The sequence below is a fragment of the Sinocyclocheilus grahami genome, unplaced genomic scaffold (assembly GCF_001515645.1).
Source record: "Sinocyclocheilus grahami isolate Dianchi unplaced genomic scaffold, SAMN03320097.WGS_v1.1 scaffold606.1, whole genome shotgun sequence".
In the NCBI taxonomy this organism is placed as follows: domain Eukaryota; kingdom Metazoa; phylum Chordata; class Actinopteri; order Cypriniformes; family Cyprinidae; genus Sinocyclocheilus; species Sinocyclocheilus grahami.
Genome location: NW_015505785.1, coordinates 206,815 through 234,343, shown reverse-complemented (window position 1 = coordinate 234,343; position 27,529 = coordinate 206,815). Strand labels below are relative to the sequence as shown.

Here is a 27,529-nt window from a genome sequence, read left to right as displayed (position 1 = left end):
GTAAAAAAGGACACCACGATCATCTAAAAGTTGACTGACTAAAAGTATATGTTTTATCAAACCAATTAATTTTTATATCTAATATTTTTATTATTCCAAATAAAGTAGCTATGTGGTGAAAAATTATAATTATGTATAAGTGACCAACTTATTAAAGCCCGTTTGTTGCTGCTGTGTTTAAAAAATTTTTTTTTATTGATTTCCAACATATATAAAAGTACTGAACAAATATAAACTACAAAAAAGAAATAGAAAATATACAGTATTATATAAATAACAATACAGGTAAAACAAATATAAAATAATGGAAAATAAAAAATAAACAGAAAAAAGATCAGGTATGAGATCATATAATAACAGAAAAGCTTCACAAAGAGACCTAGTGCGTTTTGCGTTACTGGTTTTCAACCCAAGTAGTAACTCAATATAATTTTTCATATCTATCTGAAATAACAAAACGTTGGGGTTTCCTTTAGCCCATTTCTGTTTATGTATATGGTATTTGCCCATAATCCAACAAAGATAGTTGCTGCTGTGTTGTTATTTTGCTCGTGGACACTTAGTGGCGTTGCAGCCAGTGTGCGCGTTCTCGTGGAGCTTTTCCGGTGGCGTTTCCTGTGTTTGTAAACTGACTCGAGTTAGAATAAAAGAGCGAAATTGAGCAAGCACTAAGGTAAGATTTATGAGCACTACACGTTGAGCGTCAATAGAAATGATTATCACTGCTCTTTTATCTTTCGGAATGATGTGGTTTGGTGCGCCTTTAGAGGCCTCGAGAGATAGAGATTTGATTATGGAAAGCCATATATGCGCACGACACACACATGAACCCGTTTCAAATCAACTCCAGCTCAGAGCAAACCATTCCTGACTGATGCCAGACCTGCGGGTGCATGTTTAAAAGGGCTCGACTGAATGAAAGGATTAGGTGTGTTAGATGAGGATGGTTGGTTCGCGAGGGAGTTTAGTGCGAGGAACAGCGCGCTGTGATGTGTATAAGTTATCCTTTCATCTGCCTACATTTATGACAACGTGCATGAATGTATTCGGTGGCTGCTGTTAAACGCATAATTGAAGTCCTCTGCCTCGTTTAATAACAGCCTGGAGTTCACCAGCAGCACACTTTGTGGATGTCTTCCATTAGTTAACTGTTAACACACCTCAGTCAAGTCCATAGTAATTCATGACCTGGTTTGGATGTGTCCGATGAATGAAGAGGGTTGAGAGAAATAGATCTAAAACCTCATATACACTGCTGATCAAGCCCACAAGGATTTTTAGTTGATTGATGTACTAGACCAGTGTTTCTCAACCAGGGGTCTGTGGACCCCTAGTGGTCCTTGACATAAGGCCAGGGGGTCCGTATAAAGCATGAATATTTGTATAAATGTTGTATATTTTGACATGACCTGTTCCCATGAAAGACAAATCCAATATAGCTGATGATATGGCCAAATACTGGACAAGTCCGCTAACTTGAATTGTACTTGACTGCATTTGGTCCTCACAAAGACACAAATGATACGAGTCAATTTTGTTCTGGGGGTCCTTGAGGGTGGTTCTGAATTGGACTGGGGTCCGGTATGCCAAAAGGTTGAGATTCACCGTACTAGACCAACAGGCTTTGACTTAAAACCCTACAAAGATGTCTTTCATTTGTTTATAAATAATCAAATAATATTTGTAATTTAGTATACTACTAGAAACCGATATTTAAGCGTGGATTGTTGCTTTTATAAAACGTTGACGTACAATATAAGACACTATTTGTCAATAAATGGTGACATTTGATTAATTATGCTAATTGTTGAGTTATTCTTCTGCTAGTTATCGGCATAGCAGTTTAGCGCATAAATTGAATGTGTTTTCATTGGCATTTTGCAGGAGCTTCATCCAGTTGAAATTTCAACTCAAAAATAGCCATTCGGTAATTTTCATTTAAGCCAAAGTATACGTTGGTATTGATCAAAATATTTAGCGTACATGGACAGGCAAACGCGTAGCCTTTCAAAGTGTAGTCCATTTGATTTTAATGTGCAAAAACATATGATCGATGCGCACAAACTAGAAAGTGTTCTCTTCTCAGTTGTGCATTTGATGTGTTGGTATCTTTTAACTTCTTTAAACAACAAGCACTCAAAAACGTGAACATCGATAGTTGCTAATAACTTGCTTTTTTTTTGTTGTTGTCACTGTTTGGTCTCATCTTCAACCGAAACAATGGCTTGTGGTTAATCGATTAATTTAATTAATTATTTTTTTTGGATAAGTCAGTTAATCTTACCATCTTTTCCCCCGCAAAATCTAGTGATTATTTTAGTCAATTAACATTTTGGTAAACTTACAGATGAACAATTATCATAACTATTCAAACAGCTCAGGTTTCTCAAGAATGCAGTTGTGAGTACCAAAACTTTGCAGGTTTCAGTTCGTTTATAGGGAAAAAAATCAACCGTATTAAGCACAAAATATGGACTGATGAGTCGACCACATTCCAGTGCTTGTATATTCAGCCATTTGTTACTGTGAATGGTGTTGTTAAGTATGAGTTACTATACAATGTCTAAGGGCTGACTGTAATAGGAAATGCACTTGCATTATTTATTTGCTAAATGTTGCCAACATCGACTTTGGTTAGTGTAAGTACCAACCAAATATCAGACCAAATGGTCCAAATAAAAATTTTTAATTTTGAATTTGGAGCCCGAGGATGTTATCTTTTTGAGATGCTCCTGCACTAGCAGTTGGTAGGCCATTTCACTTTTACCAAGCATGCAGAGCACCATTTTATTAGCTCTCTGTTTAAAGAATTCCCACACTTCTGATGATCGGGCTCAAGGTTTTTGGGATAAAGTCTCATTTTCAGTATGCTTAGGAGCCAGAGCTGCTATCAAATTGGCATGAATGTAAACAGTGAGACACACTGACACATTGAACACAAATTGACATATTTATGTAATCAACATCATATAAAATTTACGTCACATACAGTTTTAGACCTGGCAAACTATTTGTATTCAAAGTAGGGCTGTGCAAAAAATCAAATGCGATTTTCATCCGCATCTCGTCAGTAAAGCCACTCCTGTGATTAGTAGTAAATCTCCAGCACGTGCGTTCAGATGGAGCGGCATTTACTACACAGAGCCGTAGTTCACTGACAAGCTATGCAAAATCGCGTTTAAAATCGCAGGCGATTCATTGCCGATTTTGTGTAGCTTGTCAGTAAATGCCGCTCCATCTGAACGCACGTGCTGGAGATTTACTACTAATCACAGGAGCGGCTTTACTGACTTTTTACTGGCTTTATCGCATTCAATTTTTTGCACAGCCCTAATTCAAAGTAATTTATGGGTTTGAGTGCTGCCTCCAGTGGATGAAAGCCTGTAATTGTTGTGTTACCCACCCTGATCAGTCTTACAACACTTGCTGTATTTGCTTTGTGAATGTCTCATGTTTCTACTCTAATCCATCTTTGTCACCGCAAAGAAAAGACATTGCTGCCCCATGATAGAGTCCGCTGAGACTTGTGTGACACTTGGTCCAAACTGACGTCTCATCTACACATCTCGCCTGTCTCTCAAACGCTGTCCTCCACCATGTCACACATACCCGGCAGCTCGGTCCGGGACCACATGAAATGGGTTAGTTCTCTACACGTTTCAGGACATCTAGGCTGTCTTATTTTCCTCTATTGGGTTGTTAGATTTTGGATTTTCGCTTTAATTCTAGTCCCAAGTCCGTTAGTGCTAACTGATTACATTACCACGTACAGTTTACACTTCCAGCAACAACAGCTCAGTTATTCTTGGTCTTGATGTTGTGTTTTAAAGGCAGGGCTGTTGGGATGTGAAGCGGTGCTGTCCAGCATGGCTCTGATGCAGGCCAGTTCCATCGCTGCTCCTAAGAGAATGATGTCGCCGTTGGGTCCGGCTTCAGGCCACGGTTCAGCCCAGAGGGATGCACAGGACCGTGGGACGCAAGGACACATGGTCTTACCAACGAGCATGACCTGCCCTCCACTGGTTAAGAGACACCTTCAAGCTATAGATTAGTGATTAGAGTTGCAAATGAGTTATTTTGGTTAAGTTGGTTATTTTGTGCCATCTGATTTTCAAGAAACGGCTAAAGACACATCTTGTATATTGTACAAAACGGCACTTGTTGTCCTTTTTTATTGTCCTCATTTGTAAGTGGCTTTGGATAAAAGTGTCTGCTAAATGATTAAAGTGACGTGACATGTGGCCAATTATGGTTACCCATACTAGGAATTAGTGTTCTGCATTTATCCCATGCTAAGTGCACACACACACACACACACACACACACCGTGAACACACACCCGAAGCAATGGGCAGACATTTATGCTGCAGCGCCCGGGGAGCAGTGGGGGGTTCGGTCTTGGTATTGAAGGTGGGAGAGAGCGCTGTACATTCACTCCCCCCACCTACAATCCCTGCCAGACCTGAGACTTGAACTCGCAACCTTTGTGTTATGAGTCCAACCCTCTAACCATTAGGCCACAACTTCCCTTGTAAATGTAGTGAAATATCACTGATTCTGATTTGGCCGGCTAATAAAAGTGTGGTAGTTACTAAATTTGCCAACTGCCCTGTCAATGTATAATGTACGATTTTCTGGTTTAAAACCGTGATTTTGATTAAAAAAGTGTGTATAATAATAAGTATACATTTAAATTCAGTAATGTTGGACATGTTTCATCTGAAACTAGCATTTTGCTAATTATTTTATCTTTGTTTCTTTAATAATTGCAAATTGATCTTTAATAATCACATATTATTTAAAACACTACATGGATTATTGTACTTTTTTAAACTTTTCTCGCACAGAAGGGCCATTTAAAATGAACTGGTAAAGGCAAAAAGCAGGTTAGAAATTAAATGTGACCCTGGAGCACAGAACCAGTCTTAAGTCGCTGGGGGATATTTGTAGCAATAGCCAAAAATACATTGTATGGGTCAAAATTATTGATTTTTCTTTTATGCCAAAAATCATATTAAGTAAAGATAATGTTACATAAAGATATTTTGTAAATTTCCTACTGTAAATATATCAAAACTTAATTTTTGATTAGTGATATGCATTGCTAAGAAGTAGAACTTCATTTGGACATCTTTAAAAGCAATTTTCTCAATATTTTGTTTTTTTTGCACCCTCAGATTCCAGATTTTCAAATAGTTGTATCTCGGCCAAATATTGTCCTATCCTAACAAACCATACATCAAAGGAACGCTTATTTATTCAGCTTTCAGATGATGTATAAATCTCAGTTTCGAAAAATTTACCCTTATGACTGGTTTTGTGGTTCAGGGTCACAAATGCAAAACAAAAAAAATCTGTTATGCATCAAATACCCAGTTATTAGTATTGCCTTTGGCTATTAAAAAATGGAAAAAACGTATTTAAAAAGGAAAAATACCTCTACGTATAAGCTGGTAATTATTGGCACAAAATAAAAACTGAAATGCATTCATTCAGTTTGTTGGTAAAATGTAAAACAGTATTTCAGAAATCTGTTTATTTTATAGTGTTGTATTAAAACGCAGAGATGGCATTGTAGGTTTACAAACATTTGTCATTTATGTGTTTGTGTGTCTGTAGCTTCTGCGGAAGGAGGCTGATTTTACAGCTCCCCGACTGCTGGATGAGAAGGAAATGAGACCCAATGAAGACATGCAGCTGAAGAAAAAGAACAGGAAGTCAGGAACACCCTCAAAAGTGAGAGAGCAGGAGGGGCAAGCAGGGAAGGTCAGTGTGTGGGGGTGTAGTGTAGCGTGTCATGTCATGCAAAGTTTGTTTGAATACACTGCTTTCTGTGACATTTTCAGTGCTCGTGTGAGAGGGTTACGGAGAAAATAAAATATGACATGGCAAGCATTTAAACGGGCTGTTCGTGTATGGTAACGGTGTGTTTGTGGTGTTGTGGGGGAGGAGATGGCTGGTTTTGGTCGGGGGGTGGGGCGGTCTGGAAAGGGAGGGGAATGCTGTAGCACAATAACTGTTATTGTGTTTTCACAGCACCAGTATCTGCTGTGATTTAAAGGGCTGTGACTTTTAGGAATAAAGCGTATCTGCTTCTTTTGAAGTTTGGTACTTGGCTAGTTAGGTTAAGTTTAGGTTATTTTATGTGTGATGTCTTTTTGTTAGGTTAGTTAGGTCTTTCTGTTGTGTGTGAGACTTGTGTCCGCATGTCTTTTTATATACTATGTGCATTTAAAGGAATAGTTCACCAAAAAATGGAAATTGTGTCATTTATTCACTTTCATTTTATTCCAAACCTGTATACATTTCTTTATTTTGCAAAACATATATTAAGAGTGTGTGTGTGTGTGTGTTTCCCTTATTATAAAAGTTAATGTGGTTCAGTTTCGTTTTGGACCACTCTGGCTTTTATGAAATGTGCTCTTTTGTGTTCTGCAGAATAAAGAAAGTTATACAGCATTGCCATGTGTAAATTATGACACAATTTTCATTTTGGTATGAGTTATGTAATACTGTGCATTACTGAGCATTGAGTTTTGTGCAAAAGAATATATTTAAAAAGGAATATTACATAATTGTCATGCAATGATATTTGCCTCTGCTCTGTGAATTGATTTCCCTCGTGCGTGACTGTCAACTGATTTCTAAGTTTCTAACTGGATTACATGGTTTTGTGATGCATGCCTTGTCAGTGTTTCATGCATTTTAGTGTGAAATGTATGATGTAGTTGAAACTGAAAAAATAAAAACAAGACATAAACTATCAGTGATCTAGATTTTTATGTAATCATGCATTTGTAGTAGGGATACAAAAAGTTACCTTTTTTAAAGTTATATTTTAAAGGGTACAGTAGTACAACTTACTTCTCTCTCTCTCTCTCTCTCTCTCTCTCTCTCTCTCTATATATATATATATGTATGTTTATAATGTGTTGTAAGTTGTACTGCTTCAATTAATTAATTGAAAAGATCCCACTCAAAAAGAAAGATAGTCATTAATGCTGCTCTCAAGAATGTGCCATCGAGAGCTATTCAGGATTGTTAGTGAATAAAGACGTACATTTCAGCCTGTTCCTTTCACAAAGTTGTGTTGCTTCAGAAGCTTTGAAATATAGTGTATGGATAATTTTTCTGATAATTCTGTGTCTTTTTTGAACCTTGCAAATTCCAGTCCATTGAAAAGAGCGATCAGTACAATTAAAACGTCTTCCATTCATTTTCCTGATAGGCGGTTGTGGATGAAAATGGTAATTGTCCACTTTCAAAAGTCCAGAAGAACTTTATCTGTGATCACTGTTACGGGGCCTTCAGGAGTGGATACCACCTGAAGAGACACATTCTCATTCATACCGGTATGAATATTTATATATTGATCATGTTAGATTGTGGTGACATGGTAATGTGTTTCACAGTTTTTCACTCGAGTGTCTGCCTTTATCACAGGAGAAAAGCCGTTTGCTTGTGCCGTGTGTGACATGAGATTTATTCAGCGTTACCACTTGGAGCGACACAGCCTCACTCACACTGGTACGACTTGTTCCTCTGCATTTTGATTTTAAACCGTAATTGTTACCTTCACATTTGTCATTTGATAAATGTAAATAATGTGCTTTTAGAGGTAAGATCATTTATTTGTATGTGAGTGATGAATTATTGGACTTGTATTATTTAAAATATTGAAATCTCCAAATACCAGAACAGAATTTGTTTTAAAGCTGCACTATAGAAGATTTATTTATTGAATTTTTTTGGTTAAATTTGAACTAAATTCCATTATTTAGCAAATATATGAAAAAAGTTATTTGAATTCATGTTCTTGCCTTACCCTGATCCGCTCTAATAAGCATTTAATATTAATTCATATTGAGCTGTTGGGTCAGGTGAAGCTTTAGAGCTGCTCTGATGTGATGATCATCACAGGAGACAATAACTGCTCCACAAGTGATGTGCAATTTTTATGTTGCAGCCACAGACGGCAATAGAGAGGCCAAAGTTCTGTAGTGCAGTTTTTATGTCAAGTCTTCTCCCCGTACACCTAATTTGCACCTTAGTTAAATGACTAAAGTTGACTAAACTTGGCTAAAGTTTCATGAACATTGCGTGAATCCTGACTAATTGTTTGTACATTATTCTGAAGTAGGCACTAAAGCAAAAATCATGTACTGTGTCTTGAATCAGCTAAACCCTTGTGTGTATAAAGCTTAATATTTGTTATGAGGACATTTGAGCAAGGTTTTGATTCTGTGTAGACGATCATTGAATTTGCCACTCTGTGCATTTAGGGGTGAAGCCGTATGCTTGTTCCATGTGTGACATGCGGTTTTTCCAACGCTACCACTTGGAGAGGCACAGCCTCACTCATACTGGTATGTGTCGTTACATTGGACATTATTTCTAAAACAATCCTTCAATATTTATTTTTTATACAATAGCACTCTTTAAAAATGTTACAGCAATGTTTTATGAAACGAGTATCATCTTTATTTACATTAACTATAATTGATATCAAATTCTTGCACACAATTTTTAGATTTATTTATTTTTTTTCATTATTATTTTTTTTGTTGTTGTTGTTTTTGATATATGGTAAAAATACCGTAAGGTGCTCTCATTAGTATTTTTAATCATATAAACCCAAAAATGGATTCTCATAAACAGAGTTACAGATCATAGCGTGTCTACACAGAACAAAAACCTTTATTTTATTAATTTTTTTTTAAGGTCTCTTCACACCAAATAGAATGACACAAGACACAAGTCTAAAATATTTGCAAATATTTTTTGCACTAAAGCTATTCACACCATGTTTTAAATTTCTCTTTTTTTAAGCGTTTGAGCAATAAGAAAGTTGAGCCAGCCTCCAAAAAAAAAAAAAAAAGTTAATTTGAACTGATGCTAGGAAAACGGTACTATTTCTACTAGGGCTGCACAATTAATCGAATTTCTAATTGCGATTACAATCATGGATGCCACAATTATGTAATCGTTGAAAGCAACAATTAATTGTTCAAAGTCCACTTATGTTATTCTGCGTGCTTAAGATGTGTTTTTTTCTTTCTACATGTTATCTTAAGGGGTTTTCCCATTATTTTAATTTTAGTTTTAGTATAACATTATAATACCATTCATATTTTTACTTTTTTATAATTTAAAGAAGAAACCAATCCGATGTATATTTGACATTTGAGGCTTAATACAATAGAAAAGCACAAAGTTTTTCAGTCAGTGTTTTCAGCTCGTTTATTTTCATATAAAAATATGGCATGCAGTTGCATCAAACAATGATATAAACATAATTCAATGTAAATTGTTATAATCAGAATTAATAATCATAATTACAATTTCAAGGGAATAATCGAAAATTATGATTTTTGTCATAATTGTGCAGCCCTAACTTCTAGGCTTTTGGACTCGTTTGAAATGTCAGAATAACTTTTAGATAAATATAAATATCCATTTAAACAGATGTAGGTTAGCAGTACTAGTTTGCAGATTTGCTGTACTTTTGAGTAAGCTGTCGTATGATGTGCAGAACTACAATTTGAAGACAGTGTATTGATATCTTGTTCTGCGTTTAGGGGTCAAACCATATGCTTGCACCATGTGTGACATGAGATTTTTCCAAAGATACCACCTTCAGCGACACAGCCTCATTCATACGGGTACAAGTCTTCTCTACCCACTGCGCTGCTGCAACTTTCTGCTTTGCTTTTGTTCGTTTGACTGATATTTTCGAACCATTCGGTGTTATGCTCAATCTGCAGTTCCTTTTTTGCTTTTACTGAGTATTCCTGCACGTTGTCATGCACATGAACCTTGTTGCCTCTGTTGCCTTTTTAGCATGCTAGATATCGTCTGCATGACGTTTGCTTTGTCTGTGAGGCAACCACAAGTCCCTGTTGAAGCTTCATATTTAATCTTCACAAAAATTGCTTTTCTCTTTCACCTCTATCTTTGAAAGGAGCCCTGCTTATCTTTGTTCTAAAAGCAAATTTCCTTGAAAAAAAAGTATGTCATTGTGGTTGGCTTTTGAGCAGTACTGCAGATGATCTTAAGTTCTGAAGGTGCACACAAAGTATGAACAACATCTTATTGAAGAATGACAACTTCCTTAGTTTTCTTCCCAAAATTCCTCTGATTTTGAGATATTTGTGCTTTTTTGCCATCTCAATTCAAACACACAGGCGATCTCATTTCAAAATGACACTGATTCTCCTGTGTCTAAAATTCACCTTTTACAAAGTCATATTAGAACATTCAAATCTGCATTCGAGCTGCCGCTGACACAGAGAGAGCCGTTATCATGTTTAGGTATGAAACTGCTTCACAGACAATCTTGTCAACCACAGTATCATTTCTGTCTTACAAACATTCATATTATTACTGAAGTAATGAGGAAAAAAGTTAGGGATGCACGATATTATCGGACCGATATCCGAATCGGCCGATAATGGCTTTAAATGTACATATCGGCATCGACCAGATATGAAAAATTATGCCGATATGTCTTGCCGATAAGAAGAATAGGTTAACTCACATGTGCTCAGGGTGTGCTAGTGATTAGATCACGTTAGCAGTGTGACTCATTTTTGAAGCAAAGTTTTGCCTGAATGGTGATTTAATTCACTGCTTTGGATCACTGCATTTAAACTGAGAATGCACGTACAGAATGACACGTTCGTGTGTGATAGAGTAAACGGTAATAGCACGTGTCGCGGCAGCCTCCCTCGGGACCTAACGCCCGTTCGGTAAGGAGTTTTAATCCCGTAGGGAGCACTGTTGGCCTACTTTTAATAAAATGAAAGTAAAATACACAAATAACATTTAGACTGTTTCTGATTAAATAAAGCAGTATTTGATGTAATAAAATCATGAGTATGTTTTGATTTAAAGGTCAGAAGCTATAGCTTACATGAATAAAAAAAAATCACAAACATAACGCTTGTAAATTAAGTAATTGTATATATACTGATTTATTCATTAATGTGTAATATATGTAATATTTTTTAAACAAACTATGAGCGCTAAAAGATTTTCAGAATTTTTACAACTCTTTTGCTTTAGACCATCTACAAATGTTAAATCTTAAAATAAAACGTTAAGGTTACTACTGCATTTTTCTGGGGAAAAAAATGCAGCGATTGAGATTTCCAAACAAAAGGAAATATATTGGTATCGGCCAAAAAGAGTTGAAAAATATCGGCATATCGGCAAAAATTCAATATCGTGCATCCCTAAATAAAGTATATACGTAGGAGGATATAAATAGTGATGTATATGGCATAGCGATCAAAACAGAGCAAATCACCTTTTGAAAGTAATTGGTGCTTGGTATTTGTATATGTATTTGTCAGTGAATCATTAATTCAAGAGATTCCTTCAAAACTGCTGATTCATCAGTAATGAAACTGAAACTTAAGTAATTAAGAGAGAGTCATTGACTACAGATATTAATATTTTTTCACAGCCTCTAGTAAATTACACATTATTTATTTTATTTCAGAATTATGGTAGAATCGTGATCTCTATTTGAAAAAAAAAAAAAAAAGGAATCCTGATTCCCAGTTTATCCAGAATCGTGTAGCTCTAATGTACACCATGGTCTTACCATGTTTAACTCAGTTTTATGTACAGCGGTCCTGCGCGAGAAATACGGAAACGAGGAGGAGGATAAACACACAGATCAGGAGAACTAAGGCTGAGCGCTGTGACCAGAAGTGTCAGTCAATAGAGATTTTGCTGTATTGTTTATATTGCGATAAGTAAATGTACTTGTATAGTGCAGGACTGCTTAAAGTTTTTGACAAAGCATGCGTGCAAAGTCATCTCTTAGACAGCGTGCGAGTACTGAATTGAGGTACCTTTCACAGCTTTGGTTAGATTCACACAAAATTGTCAATGTCCATTTTGGCAAGTATAACTGAAAACCGGTGGAAAATTTAAAGAAGTAGTTCATGCTAAATTATCGCTTTAAAGCACAGTTTGTGTCATCTGTATCTTCGATTTAGTGTATTAGACGTATTGTTTGCAATACATAAAATAACTTTTAACTTGTTGAATATCCTATTTCCTTTAGAAATGTGTCAGATTATGGAAGACATTGTTTCATGCTAACCTTCAGAATCAGTGTTAGTAGCTGGTAGCCATTATTAGCACTTGGATTGTGAGTCAGTGCCCTATTAAGCTGTGCAACCATCTTTCACATGCTTTTTATGTGCTTGCAAACATCTCTTGCACTCTGTTCTTGTGAAGCATGTGATTTCAGCAATATCTGTCAACAATCATCTGCTATATTGACATAAACGTGTTGCGTATACATGGTTTAAATCTTATGCATAATTTGCTCTGGTCATCTAGGGGTGAAGCCGTATGCTTGCTCCATGTGTGACAGGCGTTTTTTCCAACGTTACCACCTGCAGAGACACAACCTCACTCATACGGGTATGAGCCGTCTCTCCTTACCATTTACATTGTTCTACTTGACTACACCAATGCACAGCTTAGCACTGTTGCCAACTTGTCAATGAAGATGGGTTTTTAAAACCTGTTTGAAACTTGCTTTCTACAATAACAAGATTATAAACAGGGAATTGCGAACATGGGGGGACCTCCAAATGTTTCTGGCTCAGTATTATTAAACAGTTGGCAGCAATGCTTTAATACCTTGTACACATTGCTTTTTATAGTTCATGATAAAACAGTAGTTTTATTATAACTTTTACTATAAGTTTTATAGTAAGCAAAACAGTTTTCAAACATAGGTTTGACTGCAACAAACTCGAGTTTGGGCATAGTTACAGACAATGCAATGGGGTGTTTGACATACTGAAAGTTTTTATTCATCAAAACTTAACATTCCAGTACTCTGTGTTTAGGAGTGAAGCCGTATGCTTGTTCCATGTGTGACATGAGGTTTTTTCAGCGTTACCACCTGCAGAGACACAGCCTAACCCATACGGGTATGAGTCCAAGGGGGCAATGCACATTTAACATATCAAACACTTCAGTTTGCAGCCTTTATTATATGGCAATAACACTTTCCATGATTCTCCATGTGCATTTTTGCTTTTTTTGTGACCAAAGGGGTAAACATAATTTATTCATTGTCCTCTGAGTTGCACCAATTTTATTTATTTAATTTTGTCAACGTTGTCATCTCCAATGACATGGTCTCAGCCACAGGGGTGTGTCATGGCCGGCCCATTCTCAGGGAACTGTGCCATATCCCGGCACAGAAATTCTCTTTTGGTTGTTTGTTTGTTTGTTCACAAAGGTTAATGTTGAAGGTTGCTGCATCCTAGAAATGATATTTTCCCACCTTATCCCCAAAGTGCAGGGCCATAACCATCATAGACATTGAGGGACACCTTATATTACACTTTATATTAGTTGTCAACTACTATGTGCTTACGTTAATGTGATCTGGTTAGGTTTAAAGGTGCAGTAAGTGATTTCTGAGAAACACTGTTGATATCTAAAGTAAACAACCAACAAACACACCGCTAACAAAAAGAAACACGTTCCCCCCCTTCATTGCTCCGCCCCCAAATTCATGAACACACTATGCTACACAAAAAAAAAAAACATGGTTTTGTACAAACACCATCAGAGAAAAGACAACTAGCAAATATTCACTAAATTGTTTGTTTGGCTGTTTTAATTTTCAACACTGTTTCTCAGAAATCACTGCACTTCTAAGTGTGGGTAAAGGGGTATGGGTAGTGTCAGCAGCAGTGGTCGCGTTAATCAATTATTTTTTGTCATTTTTTTTTAGCAAAGATGGAAAAATCTATTGCAACTTGTAACTGTAATTCACACCCCTGTCCAGTTGGTGATGAGTGCGCTATTATCTAGTATTGTCTCGTCTTCGATCTGTGGAGTGCGTGCTTTGGGATTTCCTCCCGGTGAAGCAAGTGCTTGCAGGATTGGGAAATCCCTCATTCAGAGAGTCCTGCAAACTTCTGATTACTTCCCTTGAAGAAAACTTTGGCTGAAGTGGCGTGGGCATTGACTTCATAAGACCTCTGAATGTGTCCTGTGGTCTCTGGCACCAAGACATTAGCAGCAGATCCCTTAAGTCCTGCAAGTTTCAAGGATGGATTGGATGGATCCTGCAAGTTCTCCATGGATTGAGTTTGTTCATCCAGCACATCCCATAGATGCACAATAGGATTGAGATCTGGGGAATTTGGAGGCCAAGGCAACACCTTGAACTCTTTATCATGTTCCTCAAATCATTCCTGAACAATTTTGTGCAGTGTGGCAGGGTGCATTATTCTACTGATAGAGGCCACTGCCATCAGCAAACAGCACAGCCGTTAAGGGCTGTATGTAGTCTGCGGTAGGTAGGTGGTATGTGTCAAAGTAACATCCACATGAATGACAGGACCGAAGGTTTCCAACAGAACATCCGTCTTCTGCCATCTGCCATCTCTTTCCCAGGTAAACAACGCATAGACACCTGGCCATCCACCTGAATCCACCACCCGGCCAGACAATGAGATTCATCAGACCAGGCGACCTTCTTCCATTGCTCTATGATCCAGTTCTGTTGCTCAACTGTTATTTTAGGTGCTTTCAGCGGTTGAAAGGGTGACTGATCTGCAGCTACACAGTCCCAGAAACTCCGATGCAGTGTTCTGACCAATGTTCCCTATAATTTTTTTTCTTGCTGAGCAAAAATGTTCTCTATTGGGCGGGCATTTCGGCCACCTGAGCAAAAATATTCTTTATATATAAAGAATACCTAAGTATACCAGACCTGTACAGCGCGCACACGGAAAAGTGTGTAACTTTTAACTTTAATGTGCTATTTATATTTGATTGGACCCTTGATGTAACTGAATGATGCACATTTTAGGTTACCTGAGAAAACATGTTTTACAGTGCAGTTTTATTTACCAAGAAATTGTATTAAAAAAATCATTAAAAAAAATATCTCGCACAGAATAGTTCAATTCTTAATAATATAAAATGATATAATTTAATATAATATAGCAAATATGAAAAAAATGAAATGTTTTTGCTCATGAATTCCCTATTTGAGGTCAATTATTTAGGCTTATAATATAATAGAATATAAAAAACTAATATTTTCAAATAAATATAAAAAAAACACGTGAATATATGAATTATTTTAGTTATCTAAAACATACCCATGTAATAGAGTTTGCACACTACTACACTTGTGTGTGACTGTAATGCTATTTCCACCACTTAATCAAGACACTCTTCTTTAAAACATGATGTTGTTTTATTTCACATGTCATTGCGTTTGCGTTAGCTCTCATGTTGAGTTATTTCGTATTCGATTCTACAGCGACTGATTCAGCGCACATCATTCTCTTTCTATGAAACCTGTAAACCGCATTCACCGGTTCTAACTACAGCAACACCAACTCTATAGAGGTTTGCCGAGCAATGCGATTATTTAAAATTTACTAGAATTCAACCTTTCCCCAACTAATTTTTGCATCTGTCCTGTGCACGACATATTATTTATTCTGCAGCTTAGAGGGAACACTGGTTTTGACACCTTTGTATCATAAGCAGCATAAATTTTTTCAGCAATTTGAGAGACCGTAGCTCTGTGTGATCGGACCAGACAGGCTAGACTTCACTTGTCACATACATTAGTGAGCCTTGGGTGCCCATGACCCTAACTCTGGTTCACTGGTTGTTCTTCTTTGCACCATTTTTGGTAGGTCCTAACCACTGCAAACCAGGAATACCCCACAGTACCTGGCATTTTGGAGATGCTCTGAGCCAGTCGTCTAGCCATCACTATTTGGTTTTTTCAGAGTCACTCAGATCGTTTTGCTTGCCCATTTTTCCTGCTTGCAACACATAAAATTCAAGAACTAACTGTCCATTTGCTACCTAATTTACCCCACCCCTTGACAAGTACCATTGAAACAGTATATTAAATCAATGGTCTTCACATCATCCGTCATTTTAATGTTGTTGCTGATCAGTGTATGCCTTGCAAGGTTCTAGTAGTTATGTATTGTTACTAACCCTGAAGCACTACATTTATTTTAAACCTGTCACTGTAAAATTTGAGTTCATATACCTACTAATTTGAAAATGATGCCTGGTAGTTTAATTTAGTTTTTTTGTGTCTTGAAGTAGGGATGTTCATTTTAACCGGTTAACCGTTAACTGACCGTGAAGAATTTTGACCGATTAATGCAATCAGTTAAACGGTTTAAAAAGTCATTTATTTTTAAAATTTTTTAGTAATTTATCAAAATATTTTAAAAGGTTTGCTGCATTTTTTTTAGAGGAAGAAAAAACATAAGTCACGTCTGAGTCGCATTTTATTATTTCATTCAGAAATAGGCCTAATGCCGACGCGAAATGTTTACAAACATTATAATAAACACTCTAAACATAGCTAGGCTATTTTAGTTCCCCTCACTCCACAACAAAGCTATTCAATTAACGGTATTTAGAAAAGAACAAGAATTAAAAATATAAGAAGCTATAGCTAAACGACAAGCCAAAACGAATTAATTTAGGCTAAAACGAAACTGAAAACAACGTTGCGTCTCTCATTCGACACAAAATCAAATGTTTCCGTATTCGCGATGTATTTGAATAGCCTACTTCACTCGCATTCCAATATCCACGTAAAACAAAACGGTTTGCATAACATCACAGTGATAACGCTTAACGGCACAGATTTTTACTACATATTTAAATGAGCAGTGTGACATAAAACAAAATGTTTTGCATATCATAACATCACAGTGATAACGCTTAACGGCACAGATTTTTACTACGTATTTAAACTGAGCAGTGTGTTTCTTTCTATATGTTTGACTGACTGTATTTTATTATGATAATGAACAGGCTGCATTGTCAAGGTAGCAATGCTTAACTGTGTGCGCGCATGCGGCGCCGGCGCAATCACTTGAATTTTTTCCTTCTAACAGTGGAAGCAACTACTAATTTTAGTCATAAAGATAATTGGAATTGTAAAAGGTTTGCCTTTATTTGTGTACATTCACAATAAAAACAAATCTTTGTGCTTTTGTAAAATAAGCCTAAAGAAAAATAGGATGCCGCTTTCTGCTGTCTGTTTCCTTTTGCGCAGCACAAAAATGAACCGAAACTCTGCATACTAGGCTACTTGTTGCACAGTTTTCTTCCGTTTTCTTAATTTATTATTTAAGTAAAAATATATTTCTTGTATAGACCTATTTATTCGTTATAAATATATAGCCTAGCTTTATTATGTTTTTCTCCGCTCGCAGAAGCGCTGCAGGTGCGTGATGTGATATGATGACTATGTGAATTTTCATGTTCTATTGTTTGCTGCTTTTTGCCCATGTAAAATGAATCCCCGGGAAACAAATGTTAGTATTTTTTAATGGGTCACAGACACGTATCCTTTCTAATTTAATTCAATTCGATTTTAAAATAATCTTGTTGGTTAACAGTTAATAATCGGTTAACGAGCGTCGGTTAGGAAAAATAACCGAAATGAACATCCCTACCTTGAAGTAATCCTGCTTTTATTTGGGAAGTGGGAGTAATAATTTAGATAGCACTTTTAAAATCGTAATCTTTAGTATGTCATGTGCTTTGTTGTATGACATAATAGGAAACATGGAGAACATAGTTTTTTTTTTTGAGCATATTTCTTCAGGATTTCCTCTTGAAAATGTAATACACGTTAAGGCAGGCGTGGCCTAATAGTTAGAGAGTCAGACTTATAACCTGATGGTTGCGGGTTCGAGTCTCAGGTCCTGCAGGGATTGTCGGTGGGGGGAGTGAATAACAGCGCTCTCTTTCACCCTCAATACCACGACTGAGGTGAGACCCTTGAGCAAGGCACCCAACTGCTCCCCAGGCACCGCAGCAATATGGCCGGGTGTGTGTGTGTGTGTGTGTGTGTGTGTGTGTGTGTGTGCGTGCGTGTTCACTACTCTGTGTGTGCACTTGGATGGGTCTCCATACTTGGCCACTCGTCACTTCACTTTCACTTAAACCAGCAGATCGAAATTGGAATCTAATCCTGACTAAAAAGAGGTGTGTGCATGAGAGGCAGCATAAACCGCAAATTATAATCAAGAAAATATAACTCAATTTCTCTTATGTAATGTTTTGAACAATGATCAACTCTTACATTCAAAACGGGGTTAAAGGTCAGTTATGGCTTATAATGTGAAACTCAATTCAACTCAATTCAAAGATGGCTCTTAACTAGGAAATGATACCACTAGAGAGTAGCACTTGTTGTTTGTCATTTCTCCGATCACAAATGCAGAGTTTTATGTTTACGCGGTGCGATGCAATGCAACGCATAAAAAGACAGTATAAGTCATTATAATCAGTAATTATGTCCCCACTGGATGCAGCAAATGCCTCGTTTGTAATGGGTTTTAATGTTTTTGTCTCATCGCTCCGGCCGGACACGGCATCAACAGTATGTGAGGGGCGTAACATTTCCGTCTCACGCTTGAGGTATTCGGCCAATCACAACGCATTGGATAGCTGGCCAATCACAGCACACCTCGCTTTTTCAGACCGATGAGCTTTGTAAAAATTTCAAAAAGGCGGAACATAGAGGAGAAACAATAATGTACAGTATGTAGAAAATAATGTGTTTTTTTAACTTTAAACCGCAGAAACACATTTCATTACACCAAATACACAAAATAATGTTCTTTTTAGCAGCATCATATGACCCCTTTAAAGCAGTTTCAATCATTGTAAATGGTTAGAGCGCCCCAGCATTATAAACCGCACTAACAAGAAGGAATAACACTGGTGCCATGCAACAGCCTTAAAACTACACTTCATTACCATTTACTAACAATTATCATTGTTTTGCGTAGTAACAATTTTGTATTAAATCTAAAAGGGAAGTCTGTTAGACTATTATATATTAGTTTTTTTTTTTAAATATCCGTGCTTTTTTTTTACAGCAGTTTTTGTATTTCATTCATGGGGCACAAATGGCACCATTTCCTGAGAATGAGCCTACTGTTGTTAACACTGTTTTCTAATTTGATTATTATAGTTATTTTTTCCCATCCAGGCTCCATATGCATGGAGGCTTTAGTTGTCATGTTCAATTATAATTTTTTTTTTTTAAATAGAGGATTATTCATCAATTTTTTTTTATTTTATTTGTTTTTTGTGACTGTTTCCCTTGTGATTGTTCTGTTATCTTTGATCATGAAGTTGCTACATTGAAGCTGATATCTGCAAGTCTATTCTAATACTAGTACTCTGCATTTAGGGGTGAAGCCATTTGCTTGCACAATGTGTGACATGAGGTTTTTCCAACGCTACCATCTCCAGAGACACACCATCACCCATACGGGTATGTGTCGTCTCTTTGTACCCCTCTCACACTGCTGGTTTTCTTCAGCATGTAAAATAAATGAACATAAAATAATGTTCAAAATTATGAGCTTTTACTATTAAATGTTTCATCTTGTTCAGATTTATTAAAAAGGTTTTCGAAAGAGGAGCAGTGAAGTTTTCCTTAAGTACAGTGTCAGTCATAGTTATTCACTTGAAGTTTCACTTTCCAGTTTCACAAAATTAAAAAAAGTTAGTGCAGTGGTTCATGTTTGACTCATAGTAGTTGGTTCATTGTTTCATGAGCAGGATATATCATCTTTATTTTAATTTTTTTGTCTTGTTATTTGGAAGACTTTGTGGAGAACAAATAAGTTTATTATAGGCAATATAATCACATTACAACTACAGTCATTAATGATGATAGAGATTTCTGTATTTGGCAATAATTATGAAAATATGCATTTCCAACATAAACTCTTTGTTGGATAATTATTGTATAATTTGACCGTGAAGCTCTTGTTAGGAACTAACCATTATGTAGTCATACTAACATGACAACTGGGTCAGAATGTAAAATTAGGCTACTATCTTTGATTTTCAATTAAAATTAGTTAGTTTGTATTATTAAGATGATACGTATGGTTAATATTTTGCTCTGGTCATTCAGGGGTGAAGCCGTATGCTTGTTCCATGTGTGACATGCGTTTTTTCCACCGTTACCATCTGCAGAGACACAGCCTCACTCACACTGGTATGTGTCTTTCTGTCTTAATGTGCTCTTGGGTTAAAGTGCATATTGTCAGCTATCCTTGATACATTTCCATATTATTTTTATAAGTAAATGATTCATTGACGTATCATATATTGACATGTTAGTTCATCCAAAATGACAATTTGGTCCACTTTCATAAACCATTTTACAGTCAATGCATAAAATCAGACCAAAAATGAGCTTAATAATCTTCAGTCTAAATCTGAGAAAATAATAATTATTCTATAGTTATGTACTAGCACATTTAAAAAAGAGAAAGCACTTCCCAAAATGTCGAAATGCTTAAATCTATAAGTGCATAGTTACACTTTAACCCAAGTTTTTAGCCTAACCTGTGCAAAACTATTGCCATACTTCTAAGGTGGCAGCACTGCATCGTATTTCATGTCTGGTAGATGCTCAGTTTGTGAACTGCTCTTAGCATTTTATGCATAACTCACCTTACTTGGCTAATGAGACTGTAGTAAAAACTTCCCTTTTTTTTTTTTTTTTTTTTTTTTTTTTTACATTGTTCTGTGAGTTGAGCAGTTTCCATGAGTGCTTGGTTTAAGTTGACAGGTGGCAGTAAGACTAATACACTGCTACTTTGTGCATTTAGGGGTGAAGCCTTATGCTTGCACCATGTGCGACATGCGTTTTTTCCAGCGTTACCATCTACAGAGACACAGCCTCACCCATACGGGTATGTGAAATCTCTGTCTATATGTATTATTATGAATTGCCTCTCAAAGCAGGGCTCGCAAAATCACTAGCCTGACATCCTGAGGCTATTGTGTCTTCAAGTCCAGCTTCCAAAATGTATCACCTGTCATCTTGAATAGCGATATGAAATTCCTTCCTTGATTCACATTGTTCACTCGCTTGTAATGGTGAAACGGATCATAGTTGGTCATTTGTACATGTTGCTAATTTAAACATTTCAGCATTTTAAACCATTCAAGCACATGAAGAGGCAAAAGAGAATTCAGTTTTGTACTCGCACACTGTTTTTTTTCAGCGTACTCGCACTAACACAGAATTGATTCCTCTTTTGCGTATCCTTGAGCTTGAATGGACACATACACACACAATTATCTCAAAATACCGGTCTCGGCAAATATTCTCGTTCACACAGTAGGTTATGTCTTAAGTGAACATAAACAGTTGAGAAAGAAATCGCATATGTGTCATTATATTGGACACGTGCATTCATTCTTAAAGGGACAGCAGGCTATAAATAGCTGCTGCTGTCTGTGTCATTAATGTTAAAGGGATAGTTCACCCAAAAAATTTGGTAATTTACTCACCCTCGCGTCTTTCCAAACCTGTATGCGTTTCTTTCTTATGTTGAACATAAAAATATATTTTTGAAGAATGCTGGTATTTAATGATACATATGCAATTTTTTTTTTCCATTTTCATTTTTTGGTGAACTATTCCTTCAATCAAACAACAAAACACAACTTTAACAAATATAGATCTATATTTAATTTATTCAGTGAACACTGTGCAGTGTGGCTTTACACTTAATTATTACATATCTGTACCTGAAAACTAATGTTAGACCTTCTTTTATTTGTAACTTTTTTTTCCTGTTATCAAATAAGTGTTATTTAAATAAGTGTTGTTTGAATAATAAAGAACCATTTTTTTTGTTAATCCTAAAAATGATTCAATCTGTGACTCCAAATCTGTAATATGATCCGAACCGTGATCCGTTGCACCCCTACTCTCTTGACTTGTTAATTGAAGGAAAAATACAGTCACTGAAGTTTGTGATCATGCTGATTTGTCCGCAGTTCAGCCATGGATTTTTTTTTAGTTCTAGTTAAATTAATTTTGGGCTACCAAAATCTGAAGAATGTCTACCAGGGATTTTGCGAGCCCTATGAAAGCTCTCAGTATGTTATGGAGAGAGAGACACAATCTGTTTAAACTACAACAAACTCGAGTTTGTATTTTTCCTATTCAGCAAGCATAAAATAGGGGGGAAATAAGATGCTGACGATAATGCCACCTCCTTTTTTTCCAAAGCAGGATTACTGTTTTACTGAATCTATGCTCATCTGATTACAGAGGAGGGGATTATTATCAGCAGGCATGGTTGACAACTAAATCTTTGTGGCACACACAAAATATCATGTTAAATATAAAATGATTATAATGCACACACAAAACTTTATCTAATTTCATGATGCTTTGTAATATAGTCCACATTTTATTTATTTTTGTTTTTTTTTGTTTACTGCAGATGCATTTAGTATGAGCAGGATTTTTCCCCCCCAAAACTGCTATATTAATAGAAACGCATACATGAATTGTTGGTGCTCTGTGCATTCAGGGGTGAAGCCGTATGCTTGCTCGATGTGTGACATGAGGTTTTTTCAGCGTTACCACCTGCAGAGACACAGCCTCACTCATACGGGTATGTGTCATCTCAAACCCCTACCTTTTTGTAGTTAATGTTCGTTTTCTGCATGCTAAATGACTTAATTCAGTTTTGAGCAACAACCATTTTCTGCTTCCTTGACACATGAAAGCATAAAATGGCCATTATTAAATGTTTCTATTTTACAGTTTAAGATCAGAGTCAGCAACATTTCATTATTTAATGATAGTGCTCCATGAAGGTCCTACTATGTACCTGATAGATACACAGTATATCTGTCATCAAAGTCATCATGCCACTTATAGCAGCCTGTCATGTTGCTCCATATCCACCATCCCCAGAAACTGCTTATTTATCGTTATTGTTATTGTTATTATTATTATTATTATTGAATTGCTGATCATTTATAGATATTTCCACTTATAAATTATTCTTTCTTTAACCCACTCCTTAGGTACTGTTCAAATAAATTCATTATGAGACAAGATTGACATGAATTTACCTTAAGTGCCCCGATGCAACTCACTCATTCATTCATGTTTTTGAGATTGTGTTCTGCCACATAGTTTAAAGGAATGGTCAGGGATTAGTACATCCAGTCTATCGTGACAATTTGTGGCATGATTGTATTCCTACTGAAAATAATTTTGACTCATCCCTCATCTACTAATTAAAAAAATAATAATAATAATAAACAAAAAAGAAAAACATTTTACCTTAGCCAATTTACTTTCACTTTGTTGTTTGGGAAAGTTATTTCTATTTAAAACCATCCAAACACACAAACTGCATTAGACAAGCAATTTTTGATCTTATAATATGGCAAGTGTTGTAATGAGTATTTAAGGTCAGCATGCAGGAAAAAAAAAATAAATCAATAGTATGCTCTACATTTTTAAACAGCGTTAAAATTGTTTGTTGCTTTGAATGTTGTGTAAAGACATTCACTCACTAAAATGGACTCTACATTTAGGGGTGAAGCCGTATGCTTGCTCGATGTGCGACATGCGGTTTTTCCAACGTTACCACTTGGAAAGACACAGCCTCACTCATACTGGTATGTGTCCGCTCATTGTACCCCTGATTTGTACCCAGTACTCCTTGATTGAAACTGAAGTTTGGATATATTTTGTGGTTGAGATGTTTAGGGGGAAAAAAACAATGAGATAATTGACTTATTCAAATTGAAGGGTTAGTTCACCCAAAAATGAAAATTAGCCCATAAATTACTCACCCTCAAGTCATCCTAGGTGTATATGACTTTCTTCTTTCAGACGAATCCAGTCTGAGTTATATTAAAAATTGTCTTTGATCTTTCAAGCTGTTTAATGCCACTCAGCAGGTATTGCATGCATCGGTCCAAAAGAAGTTAAATAAAAAGCGCCCATCCATAAAAACCCGTGTCACACGGCTCCGGGGGGTGAACAAAGGCCTTCTGTAGCGAATCGATGCGTTTTTGTCAGAAAAATATCCATATTCAAAACGTAATCACTTGAATCTAGCTTGCGCTCACTGTTGTACACGGAAGCACCTCTGGGCGGATGATGTATGAGGTCAGCGTTGTGCATGCACCTTTCAGAAGTGACTAACGTGGAAGCGCAGGGGAGAGATCAAAACAAAACAATGGTCCCTTATTAGAAGTACAAAACGAGGATTTGTAAAGAAGAATGTCGGAGGATTTCGATATAAGCCAAGAGGAGACTGGTTTTCCTTTGCTAAAGTAAGGAACCTTTGCTTCCTTTGATCCCGTTAACAAATGTTGGTTTTCACGAGACTCACCAGCGCATGCGCAACACCGACCTCATATGTCATGCTCCCGGAGCTGCTTCTGTGTACAACTGATGGCACAAGCTACATTAAAGTGATTATTACATTTTGAATATGGATATGTTTCTTACAAAAACGCATCGATTCGCTACAGAAGGCCTTTGTTCACCCCCCGGAGCCGTGTGAGACAGATTTTTATGGATGGGCGCTTTTTATTTAACTAATTTTGGACTGATGCATGCAACACCCGCTGAGTGGCATTAAACAGCTTGAAAGAGCAAAGACCATTTTTAATATAACTCCGACTGGATTAGTCGTATACACCTAGGATGACTTGAGGGTGAGTAATTTATGGACTAATTTTCATTTTTGGGTGAACTAACCCTTTAATGGCCAAAATGTTTAGTAAATGACTTTTTAATAAGAACTGTTACTTTTGAAATATTTGTTAACATCATATAATATGTGTATCAAAGTCAAGACATTTAAAAATGTTTTCGCCCCTTTCATTTACTGCTCGTGGGCACGAGTTTTGCAAGACTCACTTCACGCAAGCGTATAGTATCAGGTTTCACCATATCTGTGTAGGTGCTCCTGCCTCATGTTTCTGAGGGTGTGTTTTTGTGTTTATTAAGTTTACTTGCATTCATTTAAGTATTAAAGCATAATCGACTAGAAAAAAATAGCGCTTTCTTATTACCATTTTAATGATCAGTATCCAAGTAGGTAGAACATAACCTCAAGTCTCAAACTAGGTTTCTGATTTTTAAAACCAAAACCCCAGTGTGCCACTTTACAATCAAGCAGGTTTTTTCTTCCATATTAAACTCTACAAACTCGAGTTTGTATGGAGTCAAATACTTTATTTCTAAGCATGCATATACTCTCTCATGTGGGACCCCATATGACAATCAGTCTCGATCCCTGCATGTTCAGAAACAGTGTTTCAGTCTCTTTGTCGATGTTGTATGTTGTGGCATGCTGTGAGAATAAAGATGTGGGGTGCTTTAATAAAGACTGTTTTTCTCTGTTAGGAGAGAAGCCGTTTGCTTGTGACATGTGTGACATGCGGTTCATTCAGAGGTACCATCTGGAGAGACACAAGCGTGTTCACAGTGGTGAAAAGCCTTACCAGTGTGAGCGCTGCCAGCAGGTAAGAACACGTTTTATAACACAGTGGTTGTAAGGTATGGGACAACTCCCATGATCATCCATTATCCCCGTTCACACCGCAAGAAACTTGCAGCAACAAAGAGACAATCATTTTCAAGGAGAGCTGCCGACCTCCAGCGACCGAAACCATCGGTGACGCAATGTGGGCGTGTTCATTTGAGAAAGTTGAGAAATATTAAACTTAATGTAATTATGCATTGAATGACGTCAGTGGAGCGCACGTCATCTGTCCTGTCAAATGCTGCAGTGAAATGTTAGGAAGATGGAGAAGTTAATCCTATTTAGTATGTAGTTTTTATAATAAGTTTTTACATTAAATCTAGTCTGCTCACTGCAAACATATTGCCAGCTGTTCATCAGGGAAAATGGCTTTAGAGTTTGTCTTCTCTTTTGTAATCTAAATAAAATAAAAATAGTCCTCTCATGCCTAAAGTAATGCTAGAAGTGGATGTATTGTCTGGACTGGTGGTGTGAACAGGGCTTTAGTCCTTGCAGCTGTCTGGAATTAGTTTTATTACCAGTTTGGGAAGTAATGCATTATATTGAAATATGTAGGCTAAATGTCAATGATGCCACTACTGCTAGGTAGGTGTCTGAACAAGTTCAGTTGGTTTGCCCTCATAACACTTGTCACCATTTACTCACCCACATGTTGTTCTAAACCCATAAGACTGGTTATTCTTTGAAACAAAAAGTATGGTATTTTTAATTAAATCTGAGTGGTTTCTGCCCCTCCATATAAAGTCTAAGTAACCAAAACTTAAAACGACGTGAATCATTTTCAAATAATTTTGAGTGAACTATCTTTAAGAATTGTCATTATTATTATTTTTTTGGTAACACTTTATTTCGATAGTCCACTTTAGACATTCTATTAACAGTAAGTAACTTTTCAACTACATGTCAACTAGCAGTTAGTAGAGTATTAGTAGACTGTCTGCTTAATATCTTCTAACACTTTCTTTGTCAACTTATTCTACTAACCTTAAACCAACCCTAACAGTCTACTCTGAGACATGTAGTTGCAAATGAATGAGAATTAGTTGACATGTAGTTACAAAATTACTTATAGTTAGTAGAATGTCTAAAGTGGACTATCGAAATAAAGTGTAACCATTTTTTTTTTATCTTCTAAATTAGAAAGAACCATCATTTCAACCCAGCAAACATTGTAGCCATATACAAATGGAATACACTTATAAATTATTAAATTTATAGTTTGCAATTTGGGATTTTCATTAAATGAGCACAAGGAAAAAATCATCATTGAGGTGAAGTCAAAAGTGTAAATGCTTTCAGTAACTTCTCTGTTTTTCACCTCAAGAACTTCTCACGGACAGACAGACTGTTGAGACATCGGCGATTGTGTCAGGGTCGCGGCGTGGCAAAAGTCGAGGCCCAGCCATGCTCTTTCACCCAGGAGCCTCCCGCAGCCCCTCCGTCCACGTGGAGTCCTCTACACCCCGCCCCGGGCCGACTCGCTGTCTGACACCATACTCTTTAGACAAGCCCTGAGATGACAGCACACCCAGAGGAACACTGTGGCTCCACCTGCTGACAGAGAGATGCGCTACAGACAGGATGAGGGGAAATTCCCCTCTTTTGTTTCTTTATTTAGAAACAAACATCATTGAGGGTTGTTTTATACTTTTTGGTAATATATTATGGGGTTAGAAGGGGTTGTATGGTACTTTTAAGAGGTGCGGAACAAAAAACACACCTAACATGGGAATTTCATGTTACTAACCAAAATAAATTTAAAAAATATATATATATACAAAAGGTACAACCCATCATCTATCGACTGACACCTATTGATACACTCTTCATGTAAGATGTAACAGCATTGTGTGATTAAAATCGGCATCATGTGATGTATAGGCCTGCTGTAAAGTGCTAAGGATTAGTACCCTACTGTCCTGAGGACTCGGGTAATGTCCTACTACCATCGCAAGATCTGTTTGTAACACTGTACCCATATGTAACCATATGGATATGCACAGTGGGTTTCCATATATTAATTCATTAGGCATTCACAGGCTTTTTCTCAATGATAAATGTTTGATCTGATATTGTAACTATGTAAGAATTTGAAAGATGTGTATATTACTATGTGTAACAGCTGGTTT

The 27,529-nt window shown here is 36.6% G+C and overlaps 1 protein-coding gene across 9 annotated transcripts; it reads left to right on the top strand.

The window, feature by feature from the left end:
* Positions 1–564: 564 nt before the first annotated feature.
* On the top strand, positions 565–27,152 carry znf740a (zinc finger protein 740a). Of its 9 annotated transcripts, none has more exons than XM_016240982.1 (17): positions 565–673; positions 3,487–3,641; positions 3,831–4,022; positions 5,620–5,736; positions 7,229–7,352; positions 7,444–7,527; positions 8,283–8,366; positions 9,579–9,662; positions 12,358–12,441; positions 12,876–12,959; positions 19,253–19,336; positions 19,988–20,071; positions 20,691–20,774; positions 22,413–22,496; positions 23,434–23,517; positions 25,262–25,380; positions 26,725–27,152. In XM_016240982.1, the coding sequence occupies exons 2-17, from the start codon at positions 3,597–3,599 to the stop codon at positions 26,887–26,889; spliced, it is 1,602 nt and encodes a 533-aa protein (XP_016096468.1). In that variant the 5' UTR covers positions 565–673; positions 3,487–3,596; the 3' UTR covers positions 26,890–27,152. The 9 variants fall into 9 exon arrangements, with proteins under 9 accessions (XP_016096468.1, XP_016096467.1, XP_016096471.1 ...); XM_016240981.1 differs by having other exon boundaries at positions 5,620–5,766; XM_016240985.1 differs by lacking the exon at positions 8,283–8,366 and having other exon boundaries at positions 5,620–5,766.
* The last annotated feature ends 377 nt before the right edge of the window (positions 27,153–27,529 follow it).